Genomic DNA, 24,656 nt, shown 5'->3' with positions numbered 1-24,656 from the left:
GACACAAACATTTAACACGCACACACACACACACACACACTCCACTCAAGGATATCTATGAAGGCAAGTAAGGCCTCCTGGGAGAGCTCCTCGTGGGCCAGGACTTTCTTCAGCAGAGGCAGTTTGAGAGGCTCCCTGGTGCAGCTCCACAGACGGTCCTTCCCTCGGCTCTTAGAGATCATCACCCTGCTCAGAGTGCTCTTCGGAGGAGGCCTGGCAACATGAAGGAAGGGTTAGAAATGATGAAACTACACACTTTGTATCTACATGTAAAGGATGAGGAAGCACACCTGAAGTAGTCGTAGGAGTACTCCTCCAGCGTGTAGGCCTTAGTTTTGTCCTCAATGCCAGAGACACTCATATGGGACACACCGATGGATTCTCGCCTCTGATCAGGAGTCATCGTCACAAGAGCCTGAGATGACGAAGGAGTAAAAAAGGAATGTCGAAAAATATTTTCTATGAATGTGTCGAGGGAGGCAAGTCAACGACTGCAATGTAAAAGCGTTTTTACAGGAAATACGAGGATTTATTTAAATCTCATATCAAAGTGTTAAGTGTGTTAGCGTAGCTTAGCATAAAGACTGGAGGCAGGGGGCAAAATATCCTCCCCTTTAAGGTCTTTTTCATATGTCGTCCTCGCTGTGACTGATAGCTGATGAATGTGGTGTAAAACTATCCGAGATCTGCAGCGGCCCTGTGGCTGCTGAATGTTCCCAAATATCGTTAACTGTTCACAGCGCTACTAGCGCTAAATCGGAGGAACAAATACAATTGTGTTCAAACTGGAAGGGAGAAATGGGCAAGGCAGCATGAAGTGAAAACAGTACACCGATACCAGATGTTGATTCATCATTGTTGAGGGGCCCCACTCACCACTATGTCATACTGCGGTCTGGTGATAGTGGGCACTACATAGACACAGTCGGCAGGGAAGTCCCCTTTCTGTTTGGTCCTGTCGTTGATGCCGTGAGCCCAGCCAGAGTTCATCACATGCTCTCCGCCGTGTTCGTCCAGGATGATCAGATCCCCCTTGGAGAAACTTAGGAACGTGGAGTCCACCCCCTCTGTAAAGTAAAAATCTGTATTTAAAGACAATAAAAAAAAAACTGTACATGAAGTCCAGCAGCAGTTTTGTCTTTAACCATCAGTGAATCTTACCGGGGGTGGGACAGTCCAACAGTCCCACCACATACTTGGACCTCTTCCTCAGACCCTCGAGGAAGGCCACCACCAGATCACGGATGTCCTCCGCGTTGTTGGAGGTGAACGTGTACTCGTCTCCTTTGATGGTGGCCAAGGTGAAGCTCTGACCCTGGAGTTTACCGCCTCTGGAAGATGGAAGTTTACTTTAATAGGGTCAGTGTGCAGCATCACAGGGGATCTATTAGCAGAAATGTAATATCATATTCATAACTATGTTGACATTAGCGTACAATCACCTGAAACTAAAAATCAACAAAGGGAGTGGGTTCTTTTCACAGAGTCCGCCGTGTTGCACAGCCATGTTTCTACAGCAGCCCAGAGCGGACAAACCAAACACTGGCTCAGGAGAGAGCCTTTTGCATTTTACCTGAAGGCCACCGTAGTTCTCCGACACGCTTGTGAAACTGCTAAACGTGAACCGCAGAGTGTAAAACCGTGGAACCGCGTGAACTCATGTAGTTCTAAAAGGTGGACTATAAAAGTCACTTTTATAGTTTGAGGACTAAACTCCTGAGGAACACACCAACTTTTTGTTGATTTCAGCTTTTCTGTTGATAAATAATCATCAGTTTAAATGCTCCATTCTTACACTGTAGTGTACTTTTGCACTCCACTGTCGGACAGTAAAACATGCTTACGTGCTGATGTTTTGACCAGATGATGATAAGCTAGATTAGAAGTTAAGGGATCACCAATTTATAATTATTATAATATAACAACTCATCCAGAGCGACATGGATAATTGTACCAAATTTAATGGCAATACATCTCCTAGTTGTTGAAGACAGTTCAGTAAAAAACATAAATATTTATAACTTTTCCCCTTAGTTTTTAGCAGGTCTATGGGAATGAAGCTCATCAACCAGACAGCTACTCCCTCTAACATGATGCACATTACCGTAGGTGAAAATAGGCAGAATTTAGCTTCAAATTAGACTGCAAATGATGTTATGGAATATAATTTGGACTATTCTTCCCATTCAGTGTTGCTTGGAGGACTTGGCGTTATCATACCTGCTACTGGACACAGCAGTGATCTCTGGGAACGAGAGCTCCAGAAGGACCTGCTCCTGTTCGTCCACAAAGTAAACCCCAGTCCAGTTCACTGCCACGATCACGTCATTCTTGGGCAGACTGGGTCCTGTGTGGACAAACGGTGTCATATCAATGAAAAGAAACGAAAACATGCAGATACCTAATAAGACATGTTTATAATATACACCAACCTGAGAATTTGAAGGCCTCGTAGAAGCGCGAAAAGAGTAAAGGCCACTTTAAACGAGCAAAATCCACCACGTCCTCCTTCACCTTCTGTGAGGTCAGCCTCCTCTTAGTGTGTAATCCCTGCGCAGACAGTTCCGGTTAGTTCCGGTGGATCAAATTGTGGAAAAAGCCCCCAAACGGTCAGCGTTGGTGTCAGATACCTTTTTATGGGCGTTGATGATGAGCTGAGCCCACTTCTCTGCAGTCTTTGTGGAGCTGATCTCTCTGTCAGGAATGTAGGAGGGGATGAGGGTGAGCAGGCGATCTTGGAGGATCTCAGAGCCGTAGTCCACATAGTACTGCTGAGAGGCCAGCTCTGCCAGGTCCTCCTCCTGTAGGACAAGACACAGGCCGAAGAGACGATCATGAGAAAACAAAATCAAATGTATAAAAGAGGGAATGACTCTGTTCTTCTGCAGCTGTGTTAAAGAGGAGACCATAACAAAAGTGGACGAAACTGACCATTTATTCAATAGATTCTTATCAGTTTCTATAAAAATGAATACAGCCTTTTGTGTACTCATAGTCGTACTCTCATATAGGTCTAATTTGTTCCAGAACCTTGTCAAGTAGGTTTAAGATCCCAGAAGAGCTGTCCTGAAGATAAAAGAATAAAGAACGGACTAAGAAGATCAGGCCAAAGAACACAGAGCATATATGATTAAAATAAAACGTATTATCTCATAGTCGATTTATGCATTTATGTTTTGTGTATTGATATGAAGTGATTTAACAGCTACAGCTGTAATGTGATTATAATAACAGGTCTGTTGAAAGTACTGGAAAGTTTGGTGATCATACTCGGTGTGTGTGTGTTTGTAAACTGTTGTGTGTGTCCTCGTTAAAGCAGGAAGTTAGGACGGTAGACGGTTGAGTGCCAGGATGTGGTAACGGGGTGTGTGTGTAAAAATAAATAGGCATGAGCAGCTGTGAGGAATGTGGAAATGAGAATGGCTCAACGGGACAACAAAAGGAGAAGACTAAAAAGATTTGACAGTTGGAATTTGACAGTTGGACACCGGTGGGAGGAGACAGTCGCTGTGCAGGAACACTGGAGGTGAAACATCAAGGAGACTGGAGACCAGTAGATGACTCTCTCTGGACCCTGAAGGAAGCAGCTGTTGCCTGTAGAGAGCTGGACTGTGGCTCTGCTGTTTCTGTTGGACGGAGAAAGGCGTCCTCACAGAGATCTGTGTCGTGGGTCAAATCACACTGTGTTCTGTCTGGATCTTCTCTAAGAGAGTGTTTAACATCACGTTCCTCTTCCTCCATCGTGGATCTCATCTGCTCAGACCTGCTGCTTCAGCCAATCATCACTGTGTCCTCCTCAATGTACGGGGTCTCCGAGGCCCAGCAGCAGGGGGCTCCGGTGCTCAGGCGCTCCACCTTCACCATCTGCTGCTCCATCCAGCCACAGTACCCAGGAGGCTTCTTCCAGCTCACCTTCACCTCCTCCAACTCAGCACACAACTACACCCAGCCAGCTGTCAATCACTCTGCCCACTTCCTGTTTCCTGCTGCAGAGCCCACCAAGGAAGCTACAGCTGTGTTTATCACCTCTATGTTTTTTCTCAAAACTTCTCCTTTGAGAGCCGTCTGCTCGCTCTCACTGTCTCAGAACCAACACCTCTTATCATCAAAGCGGTCGTCCTGCCGCTGACTCAAGGCCAGCAGGGGGCAGAAGACGGGCAGACGGGAGAACACTGAGCTGGATCATTATAACCTGGGTGTTCCTGCAGCTGAAGAAGAAGAAGCTCAGGGAGCAGAGTAGCTCCTCCAAGGAGCTCATCTCACATCCAGACGTATTTCTAACACACAACCACCATCAGCTCCCTTTGAACAAGAAGGCTTGAAAGAAGAGTGCTGAACACAGACTCTTTTCAGGGGCCAAACAGGAAAAGAGGCATCAAAACCACTTTATTTACATTCTCAAACATCACAGAAGTAAATGTTATGGATATTTACATTATTCACTAATCAGGCAATCATCTGTGTCACCTGTGCTGTAACTCTACTCTTTCCTTTGCTTCACACATCATAGGACTATGTATTTTAGGTGTTTTAATAATTAAAATGATTGAAACACTTAAAAGGAAAAGCAGCAAATGTTGACATTTGTGATGCTGGAATCATGAAATGTTTCTACATAAAAAATGACTAAACAATGATCAAAATAGTAGATAATAGCCAATTCATTTTCTGTCAATCAACTAATTGATTACTCAACTAATCATTTCAGCTGTACTTGTATAAACTGTTGGGTAGTTCAATTGTAAACTTTATCTTGTAAGTGGTAAGAAACGAAAATACTACCTCAAATTTGTAGTACTTGATTAATGTAACTTAGTGACTGCTGTATATGCCCGGGGTCTCCTTTAAAAATAAATACATAAACTACCTTTCAAGTACATCAACTGCATGTTAAACAGACGAAGCTGCTCACCCTCTCACAGCGGTACTCTCCGAATTTCACCCCTCGGACGATCTGCTGGTAAACGAGGTTTGTGGCGACGTAGTCCTCAGCGGGGTTGTGCCAGGGGTTGAAGATCTCCTTCCTGAAGAACAGCCTCCAGGGGGCGTTCCTCTCCTGGGCGCCCTGCTCCTTGGCATACTGCTCACACTGGGAGACAGCGTCCATCACGTGGTCGCTACCGCTGCCCAGAGACGACACCTGATCCGAAGCAGATTCACAAATGTATACAAGAAGCCGTGAAGTCAGTAAATAATGTAACCTCCAACGTATCAGACAACATTGGTCTTTAAAGATATCAATATGGCGTCATATTAATATATATCTGTGGTGGAAGAAGTATTCTATTCCGAATCTTTTCACAAGCTCAGAAACACAGCCCTATTTTCAGCTTTGTGACGATGCATTTCCCAGCTGCTCCAAGAGGCTTTTTAAATAGTTTATTTAGCTTAAGAAGGAGAAGATTTGAACACATAAAGGAACACTTCTCACAAACATTCAACATCAACATGTCTGTAGTAGAGCACAAAGTAAAAAGTAGCATCAAATGGAAATACTCAAGTAAAGTACAAGTACCTTGAATGTTGTACTGCTGTGCAAACCAAAATATATACGGGTCTAATGTCCTGGTCTCACCTTGTCAAACAGGGCGATGTACAGCGAGAAGCCAAAGCGATCTCTCAGGTTGATCTTGTCGGCCAGAGCGTTGCAGAGCTCACTGGCGGTGGTGGCGGAGTCTGCCAGGAGAGTCTTGGTGGTGCCGTCCATAAATGTTACTGGCAGCATGATGGGCTTCTTAGATTTGGTGGCCTGAAGGGCGAAAAAAGATTGGATTCAATTTAATACCACTTAGTAACAAAAGGTTCATTATTATGCCATTCAAACAAGTTAAGCAACCTTTTCCAGATGTATGTATGCATATGAAAAGAAAGAGCTATTCAAAAAAATCTGTGTATATGTGTACTATGTGTGTAAACTTTCTTACATATGCCTATTCCACACTCCATGAAAACATAACTACTACATACATGAGAACCAAGGGAGCGTACATCTCTACTTCTCCCATCAAGAAGAGGAAAGGAGCATGAAACGTTAGTGGAGTCATAGAAAGCCTGCTTACGTTGGGGTTTAAAATTCAATCTATTAATTCCAAATTTTATAGAATTGGTCTTTTTGAATGCTCAAAGAACAATAAAATGTTTATTTTTGATAACATTTAAAAAAAAACGTTTTTAATACCACATAGAATTCAATCTAATATCAGTTTAATGATCATCACGGCCAACGGATGAAAGCAGGATGAAAAACCAGACATTCTATGTCTGAAACATGATACCGATTCAGTTATTTCCAGCAGTATATATAACAATATTTTCCGATATTAAAACTAATGTGACCTGGACCTGGGTAAGCAGCAGAATATGGAACGACAATTATAGATTAAAAGAGCTTTTGCTAAAAAAAATTAAACCATTTTAGAATGTTTATTGTTGCTTTCTAAGGACTTTTCAGGACCATCCCAACTTAAACACAGAGCGGCGAGCATGTTCAGTACCTGTAACTCCAGCCAAGATGGCGGCTGGGTCCTCGTGCGGTTGGCGAACGTCCTCCTCAACCTTTCCTCACAATACGGAGCGTAACCAGGGGGACCATTGATTAAGAATGTCCGTAAATACTGACAACGGGAAAAAGAACAGAAGACAAAAAGAAAGTCAGAAGAAACCTTCAAAGATAAGAGACAAAACTGATTTTTGTGTGTTTTTACTGAACGGGATAAAAGCTTAAAATGTAAATTGCAAAATGTGAAGGAAATTCTTTTGATTTTGGCTATTTTCAACATTTTTCTGGTCTCTTCAAATGTTGTTTTGACCATTAATCTTAATTTCCTGAATGTTTTTAATTAATAATTACAAACATATCAATGTGATTGCGGAGTATAAAGCAGAGACAGGAAATCCCACAAAAGATGCTGGGTCAAAACTGATAAATCAGGAATTCATGGTTGGACTGCAGTATTTGAGATCTGCAGTATCACCATGAATTGGATGGTGTTTCTACTATGTGAAGTGAGGAAGAGGGTTTTTCACTTTGACAAACTTCTCGGAGGGGGCGAAGCAGCCCACGCAGAGAGACAGCAGGATCCATCCGCGGGCGTGGCTGCTCTTGGACGGATTCTGAGTCAGCTGTTTGCAGATCTGACAGTAGATCTCATCCCTGAGTCGGAGAAACAACAGCTTAACAACATAAATTGGTTGATTTACAGCTAAATTAATTATATTTTGCTGGTACTACATTGGTACTACATTATTGTGGTGTCTAACACCACCATCAGGTCAAAATGACCCTTAAAGGAGTACTCCTCCAAATTAATATATGGACTTCTGTAACACTGTAATATCGTCTTTTTTCTCATTCCCCACATTATTTTTCCTTGTCAAACCCAGGCGCCTACATTAACCACAATGCAACTCCACCACTGACAGCTCAGTCATAGATTCCGGTGCTATGCTAGCAGCTGCTAATGTAGCCTCGAGCCTCTATCCTGCAGCACAGATGAGGAGCGGGTTGCACCAAAGCATTAAGAATCTCTATATAGAAATAGCCAATCTTCTCGCTGATGGTCTTGTTTGCTTATGCGGGTCATATAGAGGCATCAGTATTAAATTGAGAAGGTTTCATAACCAGTTAAAAGTTCCTCACAGTAACTTTAAGATACTAAAGCTGCTGTTGCTTGCAGGTTACCTGAGGGCGGGCCGCAATATGCCGTTGCCGATGATGAAGTGAAGTTTCTCCAGGTTGGAGGTGGGTCGGTCCTCCAGCATGCTGTTCCCCTGGAGACCGTAGTCTCCCTCCGTCAACCGCCTGGTCACCTGCCACCGACATCGGAGAAAACAGTTGAAATTAACCGGTGTCATCCACATATGAAACGATGGGTGCAGTTTGAAGAACTGACTTTTTTTTAAAAAAGGCTTTATCAACTCTAAACTGGCACTCACAAATGAAGGAAGTACTGTCTTAATATTGACACAAGAGAGGTAGAGATTTCTTGTACTGCTAATTAACCTTAATGTCAAAGTTATGTCGCTAGATTCCCAAATTCAAGTTTAAAAAAAGAGCGATATAAAAGGTAGAGAGTTCTCCTACACCTCTGAATCTTAACAGCATCTAATGCTCATGGGTATTGTAATATTAAGAGCCATCCGCCAAGTAACTGATGGACACACAAGTTGAAATATAGGCAGATATAGTACATTACAAGCTGGTTATAATTATCTATGGTTATAAGTCAATATAAGAGGTCATTGTTTGTTTTAAGTAAAGTGAAAAAAACTTAATTTAATTTGTGTTATAAATCATTATGAAAATGCACGAGTGCTTAACTAACTAATAACTATAATTATATTGCTCTAAAAGCAGACTATGAGTATGTTTATAAAGCATTATAGACGTGGGCATCATAGAAAGTGATACCTAAGTACTATAAATTTGTGGTCATAATACAAACGAATATGAACATCGCATCATTGGAACAGTCCCGTGTTTCTATGTTCAGTAATATTGAGAATATCATATTTGAAATGTTAATACAGAACGGGACACATGAGATCACATGAGAACATGCAAGGAACGATAAACATCATAATATTTGCCATTTCATCAGAGTTATTCTGAAAGTAGTGCACATTGAATGCTAAAAATGTCAAACATAATCAGCAATTTCTGTTGCTGGTTTGAACCTCACCTCCTCAGTGATCTTGGATTTCCTCTTCAGGGTGAGCGACACGAGTTTATGTCTCACACTGTTCCTCTTCTGGCCGTCTATGGAGCTGTTCTGTAGACACAAAACATGATGGCATTTTTGAATGTTGACCTCCTGACCATCAGTAATGCTGTCTAAAAATAATTATTTGAATACAAACCCTTCATCATCTCACCTCTCCCTCCACCTGTAGTTCCTGCAGCTCCCTCTTGTAAGTCCTCTTGCCGAGTGTTTCGTAGATCTTCGTCATGACGGGGATCTTTTCGCTGCCGTCACTAATGACCAGCTGGCATTTGGGCTCCGGTAAGTCCCCCATGAACCTCAACACGGTGATCCACACCGCCAATGCAGCCTGGAGGACAGAACAGGAAGTTTAAACCAGCAGTGAGGTGAGTGAACCTTTTTGTAATGCTGAGCTGTGATATTGATTTTCAATTCCAACTCTCAGTACAACCAAGTGGATGTCGCAGAGGTGACGAGGGCTTTTGGCTCTCACCAGCTGGTCTCCTTCGTCCTCGTGAAAAAGCAGAGGTTGTTTTAAGGGTCGCCTGATGTAGGTGTGAGTGGAAACACCCTGGAAGTACGTGGCTGCAAACTTGGAGAACTTGTACTCGGACAAATCCTCATCTTCCTCATCTGGTAACGGCATAGCTTCATCCATAACTTCTTCTTCAGCCTCCTCACCGTGAGGAGCTTTCTCCAAATCCTGAGCGTGAAAAAAACACACACGGAGAGAGGAAATAAGTCAATATGTGTTATATATTCATATTTTACATGGAACTATTCTGTCACACTGGACATTTTTTATTTCAGTTATTTCTAGGACAATGTATCATCCAACAAAAGTCAGACAGACAATTTTATGTGGACTTCAAAAAAACATTAACGCATACAGTACCTCAAAACCAGCTGGTGCCCGTCCGTCCTGGTTGGGCAGCGGCCCGGTGCTCCCCAGGAAGCCAAACATGCGGTCGACCATGTCTGAGTGATCCACGGGCTGCTCCTTCTCCCTCTCCATCTGCTCCAGCAACTCCTTCTTCCTCCTCGTCTCCTCCTTTTCCTCCCGGTCCCTGTCCTCCTGCTGCTGGGTCAGTAGGACGAGCCTCTCCTGGTGGTTCCTCTCCGCCTCTGCCTTGGCCCGCCGAGCCGTCATCTGGTATCGCAGCTGCTCCTCCTCGGACAGGCGCTGGTGCTCTGCTTCCAGGCGATGCTGCAGCTGTGAGGGGGGGGGGGGGACAGAGGGGAAGAGGGTTGACAGAGGCAGGTTGGGTGTTATTCTGATTAGCATTTTTTTTTTCTGTTAGCCTTTGACTACTTGTCTGTTTAAAACTAGAGCAGAGGAACTGAAGGGAAACATTACAGGTGTAAACAGATGACTGACTAAAAAGAATACAAACTATTTTTAAAGGCTGATCGCAACAGACAGTACTTTAATCTCTAGTCAGGTTGTATAAAGGGGCGTCCATCCACTTAACTTCTTCCTCGTCGGGTCACTGGAACTGCAGAGTGGCTGAGGAATATTATTTGATAGTTCTCCGAAAGCTATTTATATCTTATTCAAGCTGATAACAAACTGAGATTAAACAAACATTTACAAAACAAATAATTTATTCAACATCTTTCAGAACAGGAATAGAGAAAGAAATTTGAAAGAATGGCAGAATAGCAAAGCAACTTTCTTTTTTTAAGAAAAAAACATTCTTAAAAAACTCACAGACATTTCTATATTACACAAACAGACACCATGCAACAACATGCAACCACGTTTAAACTAACTAATTTAGAAAATAATGTATAAAAGAAGGTTTTACGGTGACATATTTTCGGCCAGGATCACACTGGAAACTTTCTTAACATGAGTAAGTCTTTGTTGTTTGGATGCTCTGTGTTTAAGGTCTCAGTATGTGTCAAACAAACATCGTCTGACAGTGGAATCAAGGACAGGGCGTAACTTCCCAAAAGAGACAATCTGATATTTATGCTCGCTCTGCGCAGTGATTGGCCACGTTTACAGACATGCAAAAGTAGGCAGGGTCTGAACTTAGCTTCATATTTAGCGTACGGACACGAGAGTGGTGGCGAAAAAAACACATAAGCAAACTCCCAAAATGCCAAATGATTCTTTAACAGTCTTTTTACGGTCTGATCAGTACCTAATATTACAGGAACACATATAATAAAGTCTCTTTTAGCCAAATCAAATCTTGTGAAATTCTTTTCTGCTTCCTCATGTCGGCCCTCAACACCAACGGCCCTCTTTTTTTGGCAGGTCAGCAACATGATATAAGTAGCAGTAGTAAATATAATGACTTTTTACCTCTGCCCTGAGCCTCTGGCAGAGGCGTCTGGCTATCATGCCCCTGGTGTAGGCCTGAAGCGTCAACACGGCACGAAGACGCCGCCAAAATGTCTGCCGGATGAGGAAGCCGCGGCAACGGGCTTGGATGAGAGTAACGCGGAGGCGAGTCGTCCGGTAGCTTCTGAAGTGCTTCCTTGACCTGTAGACGGCCTGCAGGCGCAAGAAGCCAGACTGCATCTAAAAGAGAGGAAAGTGAGGATATTAGCGTGAATTTGACAGACAGAGAAGTTTTTTAACCCATGAAAAAAAACTACAAAACTACACATTGAAGATGTAAAGGACTCACAATTTGGTAATTCTTCCTGCATAGGTAACCCCTCCACACCTTCTGGATAAAAGTCACAGCACTCCTCAGTCTGAGAAAGTGATTCCTACGACAGAAGAGGAGACAGAGAGTAGGTTTTAAACCAGACAGTGGTGGACTGTAAGTAAGTACATTTACTCAAATACTGTACTTTGAGGTACTTGTTCTCCAGTTGATCATTCCCATTTTATGCAACTATATACTTCTACTTTGCGATATCTCAGAGGTAAATATTGTACTTTTTACTCCGCTGCATTTGTCTGCAACTGTTCAGTAAATCTCGTACCTCCAGATGTCTTGATGTTGACTGTTTGTAATAAACTGGATGAAGGAGGATGAAGTGTTCTTTTATGAGTTGAGAAAAGTTCCCTACTTCTTCAGATAAATAAACTACTCAAAAAGCCTCTTGGATCAGCTGGTGAATGCATCGTCACAAAGCTGAAAACAGGGCTGTTTATCTGAGCGATACGTGGTCCTCACATGGGACGGCGACGCTACAAACAAATGATGATCTTATTGAATATGATGCATTTCTGTAGATTAAACTACCCAACAGTAAACAAAAGGAGTTAAAGCACTAAAATGCAACATCCACATTAAAACAGCAGTAATATTAATCCACAAAAATCATGTATAAAAGTATATATATATATATAATGTTTTTTGTAGTTGTGTATCAAGCTCTGTCCTAGAAGGTCCGTCACCTCTCTATACGTCCACGCACAGCCTTCTGGATGAGGATGACTTTGTCAGTAATGCCCTGGTCCCTCTCGATCTCCAGCTGCATGTCGTGGTGGTCCTGACAACAGACACGCAGAGACAAAATAAGTGCCTCATGCAACCCCTCTTCACACGACTATCCCTTTAAAGTGACTCCTGCAATTTGTCTTTGGGTTGTTGAGGCCTTGTGCTTTGAAAATCACATACATGGAGCATATTCCTCAACACATTGTTCTGTTATCAAAATATCTCAAATGAAGTAAGAAAGAGAGAATTTGGAAGATATAGTGGCAACAGGGCACAGTACTATTTGTTGTAATTTGGTTGATCCAACCCTGATAACCATGAGCTGTTTTTAAAGGTTCGTTTCTTCAGTAGGAATGAATGAGGTTGGGACGGAGCCGAACAGAAAAGGTAAGTCAGCCGAACTTTTTGATTTGTTCATTTGATTAGATGACAAAACTAAAATATAGAATATCGCCGTCCTTTAAATGTAAATGAGTTGACTAATAGTGTTGTCATAGTCCTTTAATTGTCAATACATAACTCCCAACAAACCAAATCTGGATCAAACCGAAGTAAAGTAAACGCTTGGATACACACTGTGTGTATATAGAGACGCATATTTTCAAGATTTGCTTCTTCTTTTCGACTTTGGCTCAAAACAAGAGCACTGATGGGGATTCAGAGTCAAGATGCTGCAGGAACACCAAAGACAACTCAAGCCTTCACAACGTTTACTCATGCACAAAAACAATAACCTTTAGGAAAATCTTGGTCTTTCCGATCTGCCAGTCATCATGCTTCCCCAGCCGGGCCTGGACGATCTGCTGACACGTCCCTCGTAGGTCGTCCTGGAAGGAGCGAGAACAACGTCAAAGTGAGGACTTCTGGACCAGAAAGAGTCTTTTAAAGACGAAGGGCTCCGTAGAAACTGCGTGAAATTGCATTACAATCATTCGACAGCTATTCTATAGTAGATATTTATCAAACAAATGCATCACATCCAACACATACAGCGTGAATAATACTGCTTGGCTGGTAATCGGATTCGAACAGTCCAACTGTACTCGTGTACTTGAGGTCTGCATACGTTATTTTGTGATATCAAACCAGGAATATCTTAATTAAGGACAAAAAGCAAAAGTTATTTTCCATTTACAAAACATTTGTTGCTGACCTGTATGTGAGCAGGTTTGACACCAGGCATGAGGACTCGGTAACGGTCCACAAACTCCCCAAAGGTGTATCTGATGGGATAGCCGGCCCGCCGTATTCTGATGGTCTCCATCATGCCGGAGTATCGCAGCTGCCGAATACACAGCTCTCTGTCAAATAACTGAAAAAAACAACAGAGAGGATTAAGAACAGAGATTTCAAGAGCATCAACACTTCAGAGGACATAGTGAAAGTGTACAAAAGCTGAAGTAAAAAGCAGCTTAATGTACCTGTACAGGTGTTGAACCATTTTATTATTGCCGAAAGAGTAACATTTTTTGGGAAATACTCTCATTGCTTTCTTGTTGAGTCTGCTAAAAACAGGGGAAGTCCTGTATTTTGTCTTGCATATGCTCACCATAGGTTTTTTGAGCTCATTCGGTTTTATACAGCGGACGAAGAACGGCTGACACACGCTGAGCGTCCTCATCAGCATCTCCAGGGAACGCTTGAACTGACTGCTCAGAGTTGGAGAGCGTTTCCTCGTCTCAGCGCCCTGCAAACACACATGGAGATACATCAAACTATGTGTCTACAGCCAGATATCAAAACATTCTGATTTACAACCAACCCAAATAGGCACTTGGTCAAGGATATTTTGGATATAGTATCCTTGGATATAATTAGGATACTATATGTAGTTTTTAACCTCGATCATGCCACTAAAATATATCTTTATGAGACAACATTTGACTGTTAACCTTCATTTTTTTTCCTTTTATCCATTTTTTGACAAAATCTTCAGTTTAGTCAGTTCAGGCTCAATATACATGAAACAGGAATCACAAATGTATTTTGTGATTTATATATTGATGACTCATATTTTTCAATGCACATACAAATTGCTGCAGTTTACATCCGCGTCAGTGCAAACTGTTACCACTTCATTATAGTATATGTTCACGAGAATGGGATGCATGTGAGGTCACAGTGAACTTCACCTTTAAATCGAATCAGTTCAAAGCTGTCTAGTTTCTGTTATCAGTTTCCTTCCCCTATTACCCTGTTTGCTCTTTTATTTGACCACTGATCCAATACAGAACAAGTCTCACTGGCCTGTCAACGGCGCCGAGTGAAATCCATTTAAACTCGCTCCTTTCATTTTTCTATCTTTGCTGTTTTAGAGACAATCCAGATTTCTGTCATTTATGTGACATTTTGTTTATTGGTTTGCAGCATGTGAATAAACACTAGACACATTTTAAACACAGTGGTACACAACATAAACACGGGACGCTCACACACATTATTACTACTGAACACAACAAACGAATGAAACAGGAAACAAGACAAAACCTCTGACAGTTGTCTTCATTGAAATTCAAAAGCTCCAGCGAAGCCAAACAGAAAACACGATAAGTTTGAAAAGCCCCTCAGTTCTCTGGAAGTCTCTCAAATTGTCCTGTCAAAAAGCAATAATTGCTTTCTGAAACGCTTGATGTGTGTGTCAGAGAGTTTTCTGGTTATTTACCTCATTAACTTAATGCTTCGTTTTTTTATCAAATAAACACTTTTCTCTCTGGTTTCTGCTACAACAACCTGCAGACCTGTCGGATAAAAAGACGAGCTTGAGGAATGAGGGGCAAGCTCTGGATTCACGGGTTTCTATTCTACATGAACACACACAGGGGTTTTTGAGTGACCACATGTCGCTAAAGGCCGTTGATTACCTTGGGAGCAGGGGTGCTGGGCTGCTGATAGCCACACAGAAACTGATGTGAGAGGAGAAGAAAGAGGACACAGAGAAGAGACAGCAGAAAGAGAGGAGGAGGTGCGCCATTAGTTAAAAGCCAACACCGGGAGGAGAAAACGCTGAAGGGAAGAACGTCATTATCACTTGAAGACAGCAAACGCCTTTAAAGTCATAACAACAGTCAAAAAGGAGGTGAAAAATATTAGTGCACCATTACAAGTATTCATGCAGGAAAAAATGTAGTGGTGTTACAGTATTTTGTCGGTCTCACCATGGCCACATCAGACTGGAAGATCTGCTTGATGAACTTGTTCTTGGACGAGTGGACGAGCTGGATGATGTCGGTGTGGAGGCTGTCTCGGTTTTTCTCAAGGAAGCCTGGAGGGAAGACCGAGAGAGAAAAGTAATCCGTTAAAGTTAAAATACTTATACCACACGCTGAAAATACTCTGTTATCAGTAAAAGTTACTTTCCTTCACTGCTGGCCCCCGAATCGAACCGGGTCCAAATTATACTATTAATGTCAGGTAGGGTCTCATTATCTGCCAAAGGTGTTTTCTATGACTCTCTGTCTCTCTCTCTCTCTCTCTCTCTCTCTCTCTCTCTCTATTATGATTTGTTCAGTTCGACCACATTTTGGATGGTTCTGCTTCTCTCATCCCATCTGACCTTTAATCTGACCAGAATCCTCTCAAATTGCAACACAACCCAACACAAACAAGAGAGGAGCGAGAGAAGAAGGAGCACAAAAAAACAAAACATAAAAACGTGACATAATGCTGCAAAATGGATGAAACAGAACGCACCTCTGGTCTCATAATGCACCACTCCAGCAAAGTGTTGGATACCAAACTGGGTTGCGTAGCTGTTCTTAGGAGGGATGTAGTTGGAGTTGAGCTTGTGCTGTGAGTTGAGCTTGTAGAGCATCGTAGCATCAGTTCCCTGACAAAAGACAAAGAAGCAGGCATCAACTATGAAGAAAAGCTAAATAAATCTGTCGACTTCTGTCACTGAATTGTGGCTACAAAGATGGTTGACACTTCAAATAATCTTGTATAAAGGCCCAAAAACTAGCTAATATATCACTGAACCTATAGACTGGTGTAACTCTCTCTGTTCACCTTCGGGAACTTGCTCTCTTCATCAATGAGGGAGATGATGTTCATGGGTTTGTTGGCAATCATGTCCAGCGCGTCCTGGTTGTCTGTGAACTCGATGTGCTGCCAGCTGATGTCCTCCAGGTTGTACTCCTCCTGCTCCAGTTTGAAGACGTGGCGAACAAAGAACTGCTGCAGGTTCTCGTTGGCAAAGTTGATGCACAGCTGTTCGAAACTACAGGGAAGGCAAATCGGAGGAGAGAAAGTACAGCATTAAATTGGTGGAAACAATATTTTTTTGACGACATAAACTAGGGTTCAAACTAGATTTTCCTATGTCAGATGAATGGATCAATAATGATGGTTTCTAATCAAATGACCCAGTATGTAGCACCTGTTGACGATGAAGTTCTCAAAACCAAAGATGTCCAGCAACCCGATCGACCTGCGCACGATGTTGCTCTCGCAGGATGGCGGTCTGTATATGGCAGCATTGATCTTATCCACAATCCAGATAAACAGCCGCCCGTAGATCCCCTGGAAGGTGGTCAGTAAGAAAACTCTGTTTATATTTGTTATTTTTGTTTCATGGGATTTTATAGGCTTATTTTCATCATGACGTGCATATTTTGTAGATCGACACATCCACGTCACTGAAACAAAGTGAGACGTTTAACCACCGGAGGTCAGCAATAAATGAGAATGTCAGCTGCTGTTAAATTCTTCTTCAAAGACGACGAAAAGCTTTTTTTCTCAATAAGCGTCTAACTATGAGTGATTTTGTCAAAGTTAGACAGATGTTGGTTGTTTCAGATGAGAGATTTCAGATTGGTACCTTGACAAAGGCGTCCCTGACATCCAGGCCTTTATCCACACTGAGAGGCGTGGCGACACTTTCCCCACGAGTGATCAGGGTGCGTGTGGTCAAACACACCATCACGTCCTTAGGGTCCACCTACAGCAGAGCACAACAATTAACGGAAGAGAAATGAGTGAAAACGGAGTTCGATTTAAAGCAGCTTCACAATGTGCATCTCTAGTTTAAGGCAGAACACCAAACATGCTTGGTTCTACATTAGTATTGATAAGGTCAGAAATGCAGTTTTTGACTGTTTGTCGAGCAGCCAAGACAAGAATAGTCTGATAAATGAAAGCTCATCACATAGATACTTGTGTAGCTGCAAATGTATTTCAAAGATTTTGGAACTTTTTGTACTGCAAGAAGGACTATTTGTTAACATACAACAATAATAAAGCAATGTCGAGTCTTTTCTTTCTCACAAAATAATCATAAAGAACCAATGAGAGTATCGATAAAGAACCAAACCGACAAACAGTATTGATAAGAGCTCTATTAGCAATACAATCCTAACGATACCCATCCCTAGTGACAGGGGAGTTTACTACAGTGTGTTATTAGTACTTTTACTTAAATAAAGGATCTGAATATTTCCTCCATCACTGTTTGTAATACACACACACACACACACACACACACACACACACACACACACACACACACACACACACACACACACACACACACACACACACACACACACACACACACACACACACACACACACACACACACACACACACACACACACACACACACACACACACACACACACACACACACACACCTCCATGAGTGAAGCAGCAGTAATCAGGTCGGGAGATCTCACAACCACACAGGCGTCCAGGTTGTCATACGTACGAGCTGAGGAAAAACAAAAAGATCATCGTTTTCATCACAGCTCTGTTCTCACGTGCATTATGTATTTATACTATGCGACACAATATTAGAAACACCTCTCAATATTATGCAATCTGACACATCATCTCCATCATTTCTCTGACACTGTCAGCAAAGGTGGAACCTTATAAGAAAAGTGTAAGCGTGCCGCTCATCTTACCCTCAAAGCGCAGGTTGCCCATGTGCAGGATGGCAGCCAGCAGTTTGAAAATCTCCCAGTTCTCCGTCTCAGTGAACATGAGGACCTTCATGGCCGACAGGATGCTGGAGTAATCGCTCAGGTCGTCTCGACCGTCACACGCTGTACATTTACCCTGCAAGGTAAAACACACAGAGATCTTTATTGTTTTCTTTATTAGACACACTAGTGGAGTGGCTTGTTGAACAGCAAGTTGGTTTATTAGTTGTCTCTGTTTGGATGTGTACTATTGAAAAGGTCCAGGAAGCCGCTGTGCGATGCTCTCTTTTAATTAATGTTCATGTAACTGATGTTCATTTTCCAGCTCATCCCTGAAGCATTTTGTCTTATTGTATAAACCAACATATATACTTTAAAATAAAGCATAAATCTCACCCTTTCAAAGCTGAAACAATTAGTTGTTTAACCAAGTTAATTCTATCCTTTATAATTGTTTTCGGCAGTGAATATTATTACATTAAATGTATTTAAATTTAAAGATCATTTGTCTACTCTCATTCTGAATTTATTTCCAAAATGAGCGCGTTAACTTAGTGTGTCTTGCTCCTATGTAGGAGGTGGAGGGCCTTTTGCATGTCATAATCCACCCATGAGAAAGATATGATGTTCACCAGTATATTCACTATTTACAATAAAGACAACATGCTATCTGGTCGGTATTGATCAGATCTATATGTATTTTGTACATGTGTTGTAATATACGTATGTGTGTAACCGGTAGTAATAAAAGCTCGATAATGACCTTATACAGTATATGTGTCAGTACACAGATCTACAGTACGAATTGTCTCTCACACAGCCGTAGACTCACCATGGTGAGGTAGGAGTAGTCTGTGGCGAGGCCCAGGCCCAGCTTGGCCTTCATATCCGGAGCCATCCCCTTCAGCATGCAGTAAAAAACGTGGTAGTTCCTCTCGTCTGGAGCCTGGAGGAGACGAGGGGGAGAGCGTGAGAAAAGTAGACAAAGCTTAACTGAAAAGACCTGAAGTTATGACTGTCTTTCTTTATTGACACGGAGGATGTGTCTGATCTTAAACTACGATCCGGCGTCTCACCTGTCGACACACACGAGACTTCTCCAACAGGTACTGCTCTATCTTGGCTCCTTCAATCGCCCCTCGCTTGTTGAAATGGATATCGATATACTTCCCGAAGCGACTGGAGTTGTCATTACGAATGGTCTTGGCATTGCCAAAGGCTGAATGGATTGACAAATCACACGGTGAGTGAGGTGACGGTGGAAAAATAGCACAGAAACATAGAGAGAGCTGGGTAACAGTGGAGTCTGACAGTGTACAGCGGTACTGATGTAGCTTAACGAATAGCACAACTGCAGAGGAATGAGGCCGCAAAAAACGGATTACATTTAACATCTAAAAGTTCAAAGTTCATTCCTAAAAAGGGAAAATAATTAAATTCAACAAATCCATGCAAACTGTGCAAACTCCACCTGCTGCAGAAGATCATTTGATACGATCGAAAGCTCCAGAACAGCTGGATGTGGCATGTGTGTGAATTTACAATTGAGTGTAAGAAACACAACGACTGTCTGACCCTCGAGGATGGGCGTGGCCTCCAGGACTTGCTGCTCTATCCAGGAGTGTTGTCCGCTGATGGCAGCGAGGAACTGCAGAATCAGCTTTGTGCTCTCTGTTTTCCCAGCTCCAGACTCACCGCTGTCACACAGAGAGGACCGTTACACTCGTACAACACAGACACACTCTTTCCCAAAATACAACATTTTGGGGACAACACTTATTCGCTTTTTTGCAGGCAGCTAGATGAGTAGAACGAAACCGCTCTAATGTCTTTACCAGGCTTTAATTAATAGGCTTTAGAGATGCTGTTGGGTGCATTTTGTTACCTTTGGACAGAGACAGGTGGGCAGTTAAGCTAAGCTAACTGGCTGCAGCTTTATACTGTATTTAGCGAACAGACATGAGGTTGGAATCGTTCCTCTGATCTATCTCTCAACAATAAATCAAGTTGGGTTATTATATTAAAAAAATGCAGGAGTTGACTATCAATGAAAGAAAAATGACAAAACTCTTTGCAGCACATATCAATTATTTGTATCAAGGAAACTATACATACATTTTAATATGTCATGTTGTGTTTAAACAGCATTTTTAACCGTCATGTTGTTTAACGTGTATATGAATGTCGTATATGTGCTTCTCTTTGAGCCCATCTTAACTGCACGTTCTTCAGTTCACACACCTGATGATGCAACACTGGTCCTTGTTGTTCCGCTGCATGTTGAAGTAGCAGTTGTCTGCTATGGCGAATATGTGCGGCGGCATCTCGCCTATCTTCCTATTGGTGTAGAGGCGGATCTGGTCTGGAGTGTAGATGGGTAGCAGCTGGTAAGGATTGGCTGCTACCAGGATTGAGCCGGTATACGTCTGTGGGAACCCAAAAAGCAGAAGAGCGTATGTTATGAAAGAATTTATTAATCAAGCATTTTAGAGAGAGAGAGAATATCTCATACTTTTACAAACTCAAGGAAAGTCTGGCTGTGATGATCCTTAAAAATGTGCTTCACTTAACCCCAACTCTCTGAAGACACTATTCATTTCACTGTAACGGTATGTGGCTGTCAGCGCTGATCTTTGTGGATTGGAAGGTTTTTGCAATGCTTTGAGAATTGCATGTTGTTGTTTTTTTATTATTTCTGCAGGTTTAGCGGCGAATTCGCCCGTCAAGAGTTCATTGCGTTAATCACATGAAACTGCATTTCTTGTAGCAAATTTAAACTTTCTAAAAGCATTGCAGTGATTAATTATCAGAGCTACATTCATCCAAATGTGTTTCAAAATGCTTTAAAAGCCAGAGCAAAAATGAGTGAGTACACAAGCAAGAATTAAAGTCAGGCATTAATAACACAAGCAAAAAGATGCACAGTAACACATGGAAACCAAGAAAAGCCATGAATTAAACTTTTATCAGGTTAAAATTAAGATCATCACTGAAAATTCTGTCTTTATTAGAGTTTTATCGACCTTCTCGTCTAACTCTGCTTGTCTATAAATCTGTTTTTTATCATTTACTAAACCATCTCTGTCATATGGTAGCATTACGCTAAACTAAACATAAAGATGCATTTACTTTCTTTGCACCACAGAGCTGCAACAAACCTCAATAAAACACCTCTCTCCCTGGCTTTAACTAGTTAAAACATTATGTTTTCTACTACTTTTCTTTACTGAATGTTTAATTTTAAATGTCTTTAAAAGTTGCATTTCAATAATTTCTTGATTTTACTTGTGTGTAAACTTGAGTTGAAGCACCTTTGTGTATAAAATGTGCTACAACAATAAACTTCATGATCTTGAGATAATTAAATTTAAAATTAAAAATTAAAATCTGATCCGTGGCTGCTCTCACCACCCAGAGTTACAGCAGTTACATGTTAAATATAGAAAATATGGAAAAGAAAATATGTTCGGGGGATGTGGCATCGCAGAGGCGGGTTAGCTCTTTTTGTTTCGTCACACCAATTTTTCTATTTCAACTTCATACTCACCCTTCCACCACAATTTGTCTACATGGAGAGAGAGAGAACAACAACTATTACAGAACTAACTGGGACGCACTCTCAAAAGGAATACAAAACAAATGTCATGTTTTTAGGAGCTTTCCCCTCTTGGCACAACTGAGCTGATAAGCACCAACTAATAGACGATATAACCATCATAAACTTATTTAAGCCTGCTTGGTCTATTAATAAAGCCCCTTAACAGGTGTGACCAGGAGCAGCGGGCCACAGATCAGCTCAGTTTGGGTGAGAAGAAGAGAAAATTCTCTTCCTGTTCCCAAAGTAACCTGATTTGGGGTTAATACATGTGGAACATCTAAAACAATTAGGAGATAAGGTCTCCAATTAGTTTTTATTTGGTAAAAGTAATGCGCTTCTTTCTATCACCTTTAAAAACAAACCCGTAGTTCTCGGTCACAGAGCAAAGTCGGGACATTCTGTTTATTGCTTTATTTATAGCAACAAGTAAACTCATCTGCAGGGTATTGAAGGAACAAGTAAACAGCTTAACCCGAGTAAGAACTTCACTGGGCTGTGGCCAATTTCCATGTTACTCCCTCCATGTGAGTGAAACGAAGCGCTCTGACTGTTGATATCTGTGTACTCTTTAGGAGCAAACAAAGGGGTACTAACGTAGATGACGCGTTCATTGTAGCGGATGAGCAGGTTGCGGAGGATGCCAGCTTCGTTGAGGTCGCCCAGGCGGATCATGTCCTCCACCCCGTGGATGGAGGTCGGGTGCATGGGCTTGATGTTGGTGGCATTCTGAGGGGAGATCCAGTGTTCCTGCGAGAGAGAGGAAAGAAGATTTTTTTTTATCATTGAATTGAACTGACGACCCCTGACTAAGTGACATGTTTTCAAGGATATTTCATATTTTAGTCAATGCAGAACAATAATAGTACAGAACAACTGATAAGCTGTACAAATTAACCCAAAGAGTGAACTAAACGTTTGTGTAAAACGATTTGGGTACATTTTGAGCAGATTGTTTCCTGTGATTATTGCATCAGAGTTGAGTTTTTCTGGTATTTTTAGGAACTTTTAATACAATTAGCTGTCTGTATTATGGATTTTTAACAATCATACGCACTTAATCGGCTTCTTTTTTGACTTAATCATTGTTTTTCTTCTACCTGACGCCATTGTTCTTTTAGCTCCTTTGGTTGTTTTTCTAATGCAGAACGAGGCTGTTTAGCAGAGAGAAGGCTCTGTGAATATTGCTTTGTGTTCAGGTCTTCACCATGCCCTTATCCCATTTACATCTTAAATAATAATCCAAACTTTTAAAAGAACAATATTGCTAAGTTTTGTTTAAAGAAATGAAAAAAATACTGAGCTAAATGTAGGGCAACTGAATATTTTTTAAACAAGTTGTCTTACACCCCTTACAATCATGAAGGCTTGGGGATCCCCCATAATACTTTGGCCACCCCTAGTGGGGGCCGGGACCCCCAGGTATAAAACAATCATCAGCATTCAGACGATCCGACGGATTGCAAACAAGCCAACTGGTTAACCAAACTTATTAAGAAGAGAAAACAAAGGCGAATGGTCCAATTTTTCCCCAAACTGTCGGTTTATTATAATTTAGACAATGTAATTGTGTATCACAATATATGATTTCGTCACGATTGAAAGATGATAAATTATCATCGCTCAGCCCCATTTCTCATCATTACAATGTGTAGTGAGACGCTTCATTGCCAAGATGAGAAGGTCATGGTTTATGCAATCAAAAGCTTTCTGAAAATCTATGACACAATTAAAAGTAGGCCTCCCTTCTTGTGCTTTCTAGCATGAACTGCAGCAGATAAAGAATACATGTGGTCAATACAAGCTCCATTCTTTAAAATGCCATTTTCTTTGTCGACCAGCAGACCTGATGATTCCAAATAACAATACAGTCGATCATTAAGAATACTTGAATAGAGTCTATGAACACGGTCTTATCCCTCTATAATTCAAAGGAACTCCAGAACTCAATATTTTGGGACTTGTGGACTAAAAATAGATTCATGCAAAGTTATGCCAAGTTTCGGGTACAATTTAACCATTTGCCTTTGTTTTCTCTACTTAATAACTTTGGCCAACCAGTTGGTTTGTCTGATAGTGTTTCTCGCCCAGTTTGACTTCTTTTCAGCCATGATGCAACACTCCTAGATCTCAGCAATTAACTTAACGGGTATAATGTTATTATTACTGATAAAGGTGATGAACAAAGCTACGAAAATAAGACAGAAGTTGAAATAAAATCTAAAGAATCTTCCTTAAACAAGCCTCATAAACCACCACTGTGACTCTTTCCTGATTCAACCAATACAATCAGCATGAGAACAAACAATCATAATACAGTATCCATTCTGAAGTACACAACAGTCAATGTGTTGCCTTACCCTCCCTTCATCGTCCAGAACCTGGATCTGTCCAGAGTCGCACAGTTTGACCACGGCTCCCACGGGGACGTCGAACTCTCGGCCCGTTTTAAGGTCCAACCACACATAGTCCCCCTGGATTATTATTAAAGAACACAGCTCCGGTTAAAAATGGAGGATTTCACCCAGAGTTACATTTAAAAGAGGAAATAAAAAAGAAAAGGTGCCAAGTTGGTTATCACATACAAGGAATAGTTTCTAAAAAAGTCAAAAACAGAAATAGAAAATAGAATAAAATACAATATGAAATATAGTAATATATGTCTGTTTTAAAAATGAAAAGAGCTGGAATGGAATGTAAAAGTTAAAAGTATTAAGAATATGTGCATGTAGAGATAATAATACAAACGTGTGTGTTAGTGTAACACAGGTGTGGAGGCCCATCAAACTGCCAAAAGAATAACTACCAACAAGCTTTCACAGCAGCCAGAGGTGAGTGTGAGCTAGTTGTTATGTGATACCAGGTTTTTGTGCCTGTGATTATTACATTTTGTGTGTTGAATAATTGATATCAAAGTTGCACCACGCACCCAGAATAGCTACTTGTTCAGCTGCTAACTCCCTGAATGGGAGGATTAAGTCTGAAAAAGGCTTAAATCTGACTACTTCAGCCCAGTATGGATGTGACACAACCC

General features: G+C 41.5%; 1 protein-coding gene across 1 annotated transcript in view; it reads right to left on the bottom strand.

Annotated features, from left to right (window-relative positions):
* Positions 1-24,108, bottom strand: part of myo7ab (myosin VIIAb) — a gene marked incomplete at its 3' end in the record, with an annotated part of 29,140 nt that extends 5,032 nt beyond the window's left edge. Inside the window, exons 1-36 of the mRNA XM_079172194.1 lie at positions 23,983-24,108; positions 22,220-22,372; positions 20,269-20,453; positions 19,603-19,724; positions 19,104-19,246; positions 18,860-18,973; positions 18,010-18,163; positions 17,737-17,813; positions 16,926-17,045; positions 16,485-16,627; positions 16,115-16,325; positions 15,800-15,935; positions 15,265-15,371; positions 14,971-15,012; positions 13,659-13,796; positions 13,263-13,421; positions 12,844-12,936; positions 12,067-12,161; positions 11,345-11,429; positions 11,017-11,235; positions 9,598-9,915; positions 9,196-9,405; positions 8,875-9,051; positions 8,682-8,771; positions 7,682-7,809; positions 7,027-7,153; positions 6,495-6,614; positions 5,576-5,749; positions 4,913-5,140; positions 2,631-2,801; positions 2,433-2,550; positions 2,221-2,347; positions 1,162-1,331; positions 877-1,067; positions 291-415; positions 45-213 (exon numbers count right to left, since the gene is read on the bottom strand). Of these exons, the coding sequence (XP_079028320.1) occupies positions 45-213; positions 291-415; positions 877-1,067; positions 1,162-1,331; positions 2,221-2,347; positions 2,433-2,550; positions 2,631-2,801; positions 4,913-5,140; positions 5,576-5,749; positions 6,495-6,614; positions 7,027-7,153; positions 7,682-7,809; positions 8,682-8,771; positions 8,875-9,051; positions 9,196-9,405; positions 9,598-9,915; positions 11,017-11,235; positions 11,345-11,429; positions 12,067-12,161; positions 12,844-12,936; positions 13,263-13,421; positions 13,659-13,796; positions 14,971-15,012; positions 15,265-15,371; positions 15,800-15,935; positions 16,115-16,325; positions 16,485-16,627; positions 16,926-17,045; positions 17,737-17,813; positions 18,010-18,163; positions 18,860-18,973; positions 19,104-19,246; positions 19,603-19,724; positions 20,269-20,453; positions 22,220-22,330 (5,097 nt within the window). The 5' untranslated portion in view covers positions 22,331-22,372; positions 23,983-24,108. The remainder of the gene's footprint in view (positions 1-44; positions 214-290; positions 416-876; positions 1,068-1,161; positions 1,332-2,220; positions 2,348-2,432; positions 2,551-2,630; positions 2,802-4,912; positions 5,141-5,575; positions 5,750-6,494; positions 6,615-7,026; positions 7,154-7,681; positions 7,810-8,681; positions 8,772-8,874; positions 9,052-9,195; positions 9,406-9,597; positions 9,916-11,016; positions 11,236-11,344; positions 11,430-12,066; positions 12,162-12,843; positions 12,937-13,262; positions 13,422-13,658; positions 13,797-14,970; positions 15,013-15,264; positions 15,372-15,799; positions 15,936-16,114; positions 16,326-16,484; positions 16,628-16,925; positions 17,046-17,736; positions 17,814-18,009; positions 18,164-18,859; positions 18,974-19,103; positions 19,247-19,602; positions 19,725-20,268; positions 20,454-22,219; positions 22,373-23,982) is intronic.
* Between the last annotated feature and the right edge of the window lie 548 nt (positions 24,109-24,656).

The sequence above is a fragment of the Pholis gunnellus genome, assembly GCF_910591455.1.
Source record: "Pholis gunnellus genome assembly, chromosome: 13".
Classification (NCBI taxonomy): Eukaryota; Metazoa; Chordata; class Actinopteri; order Perciformes; family Pholidae; genus Pholis; species Pholis gunnellus.
This window is presented reverse-complemented; position numbering and strand designations above follow the sequence as displayed.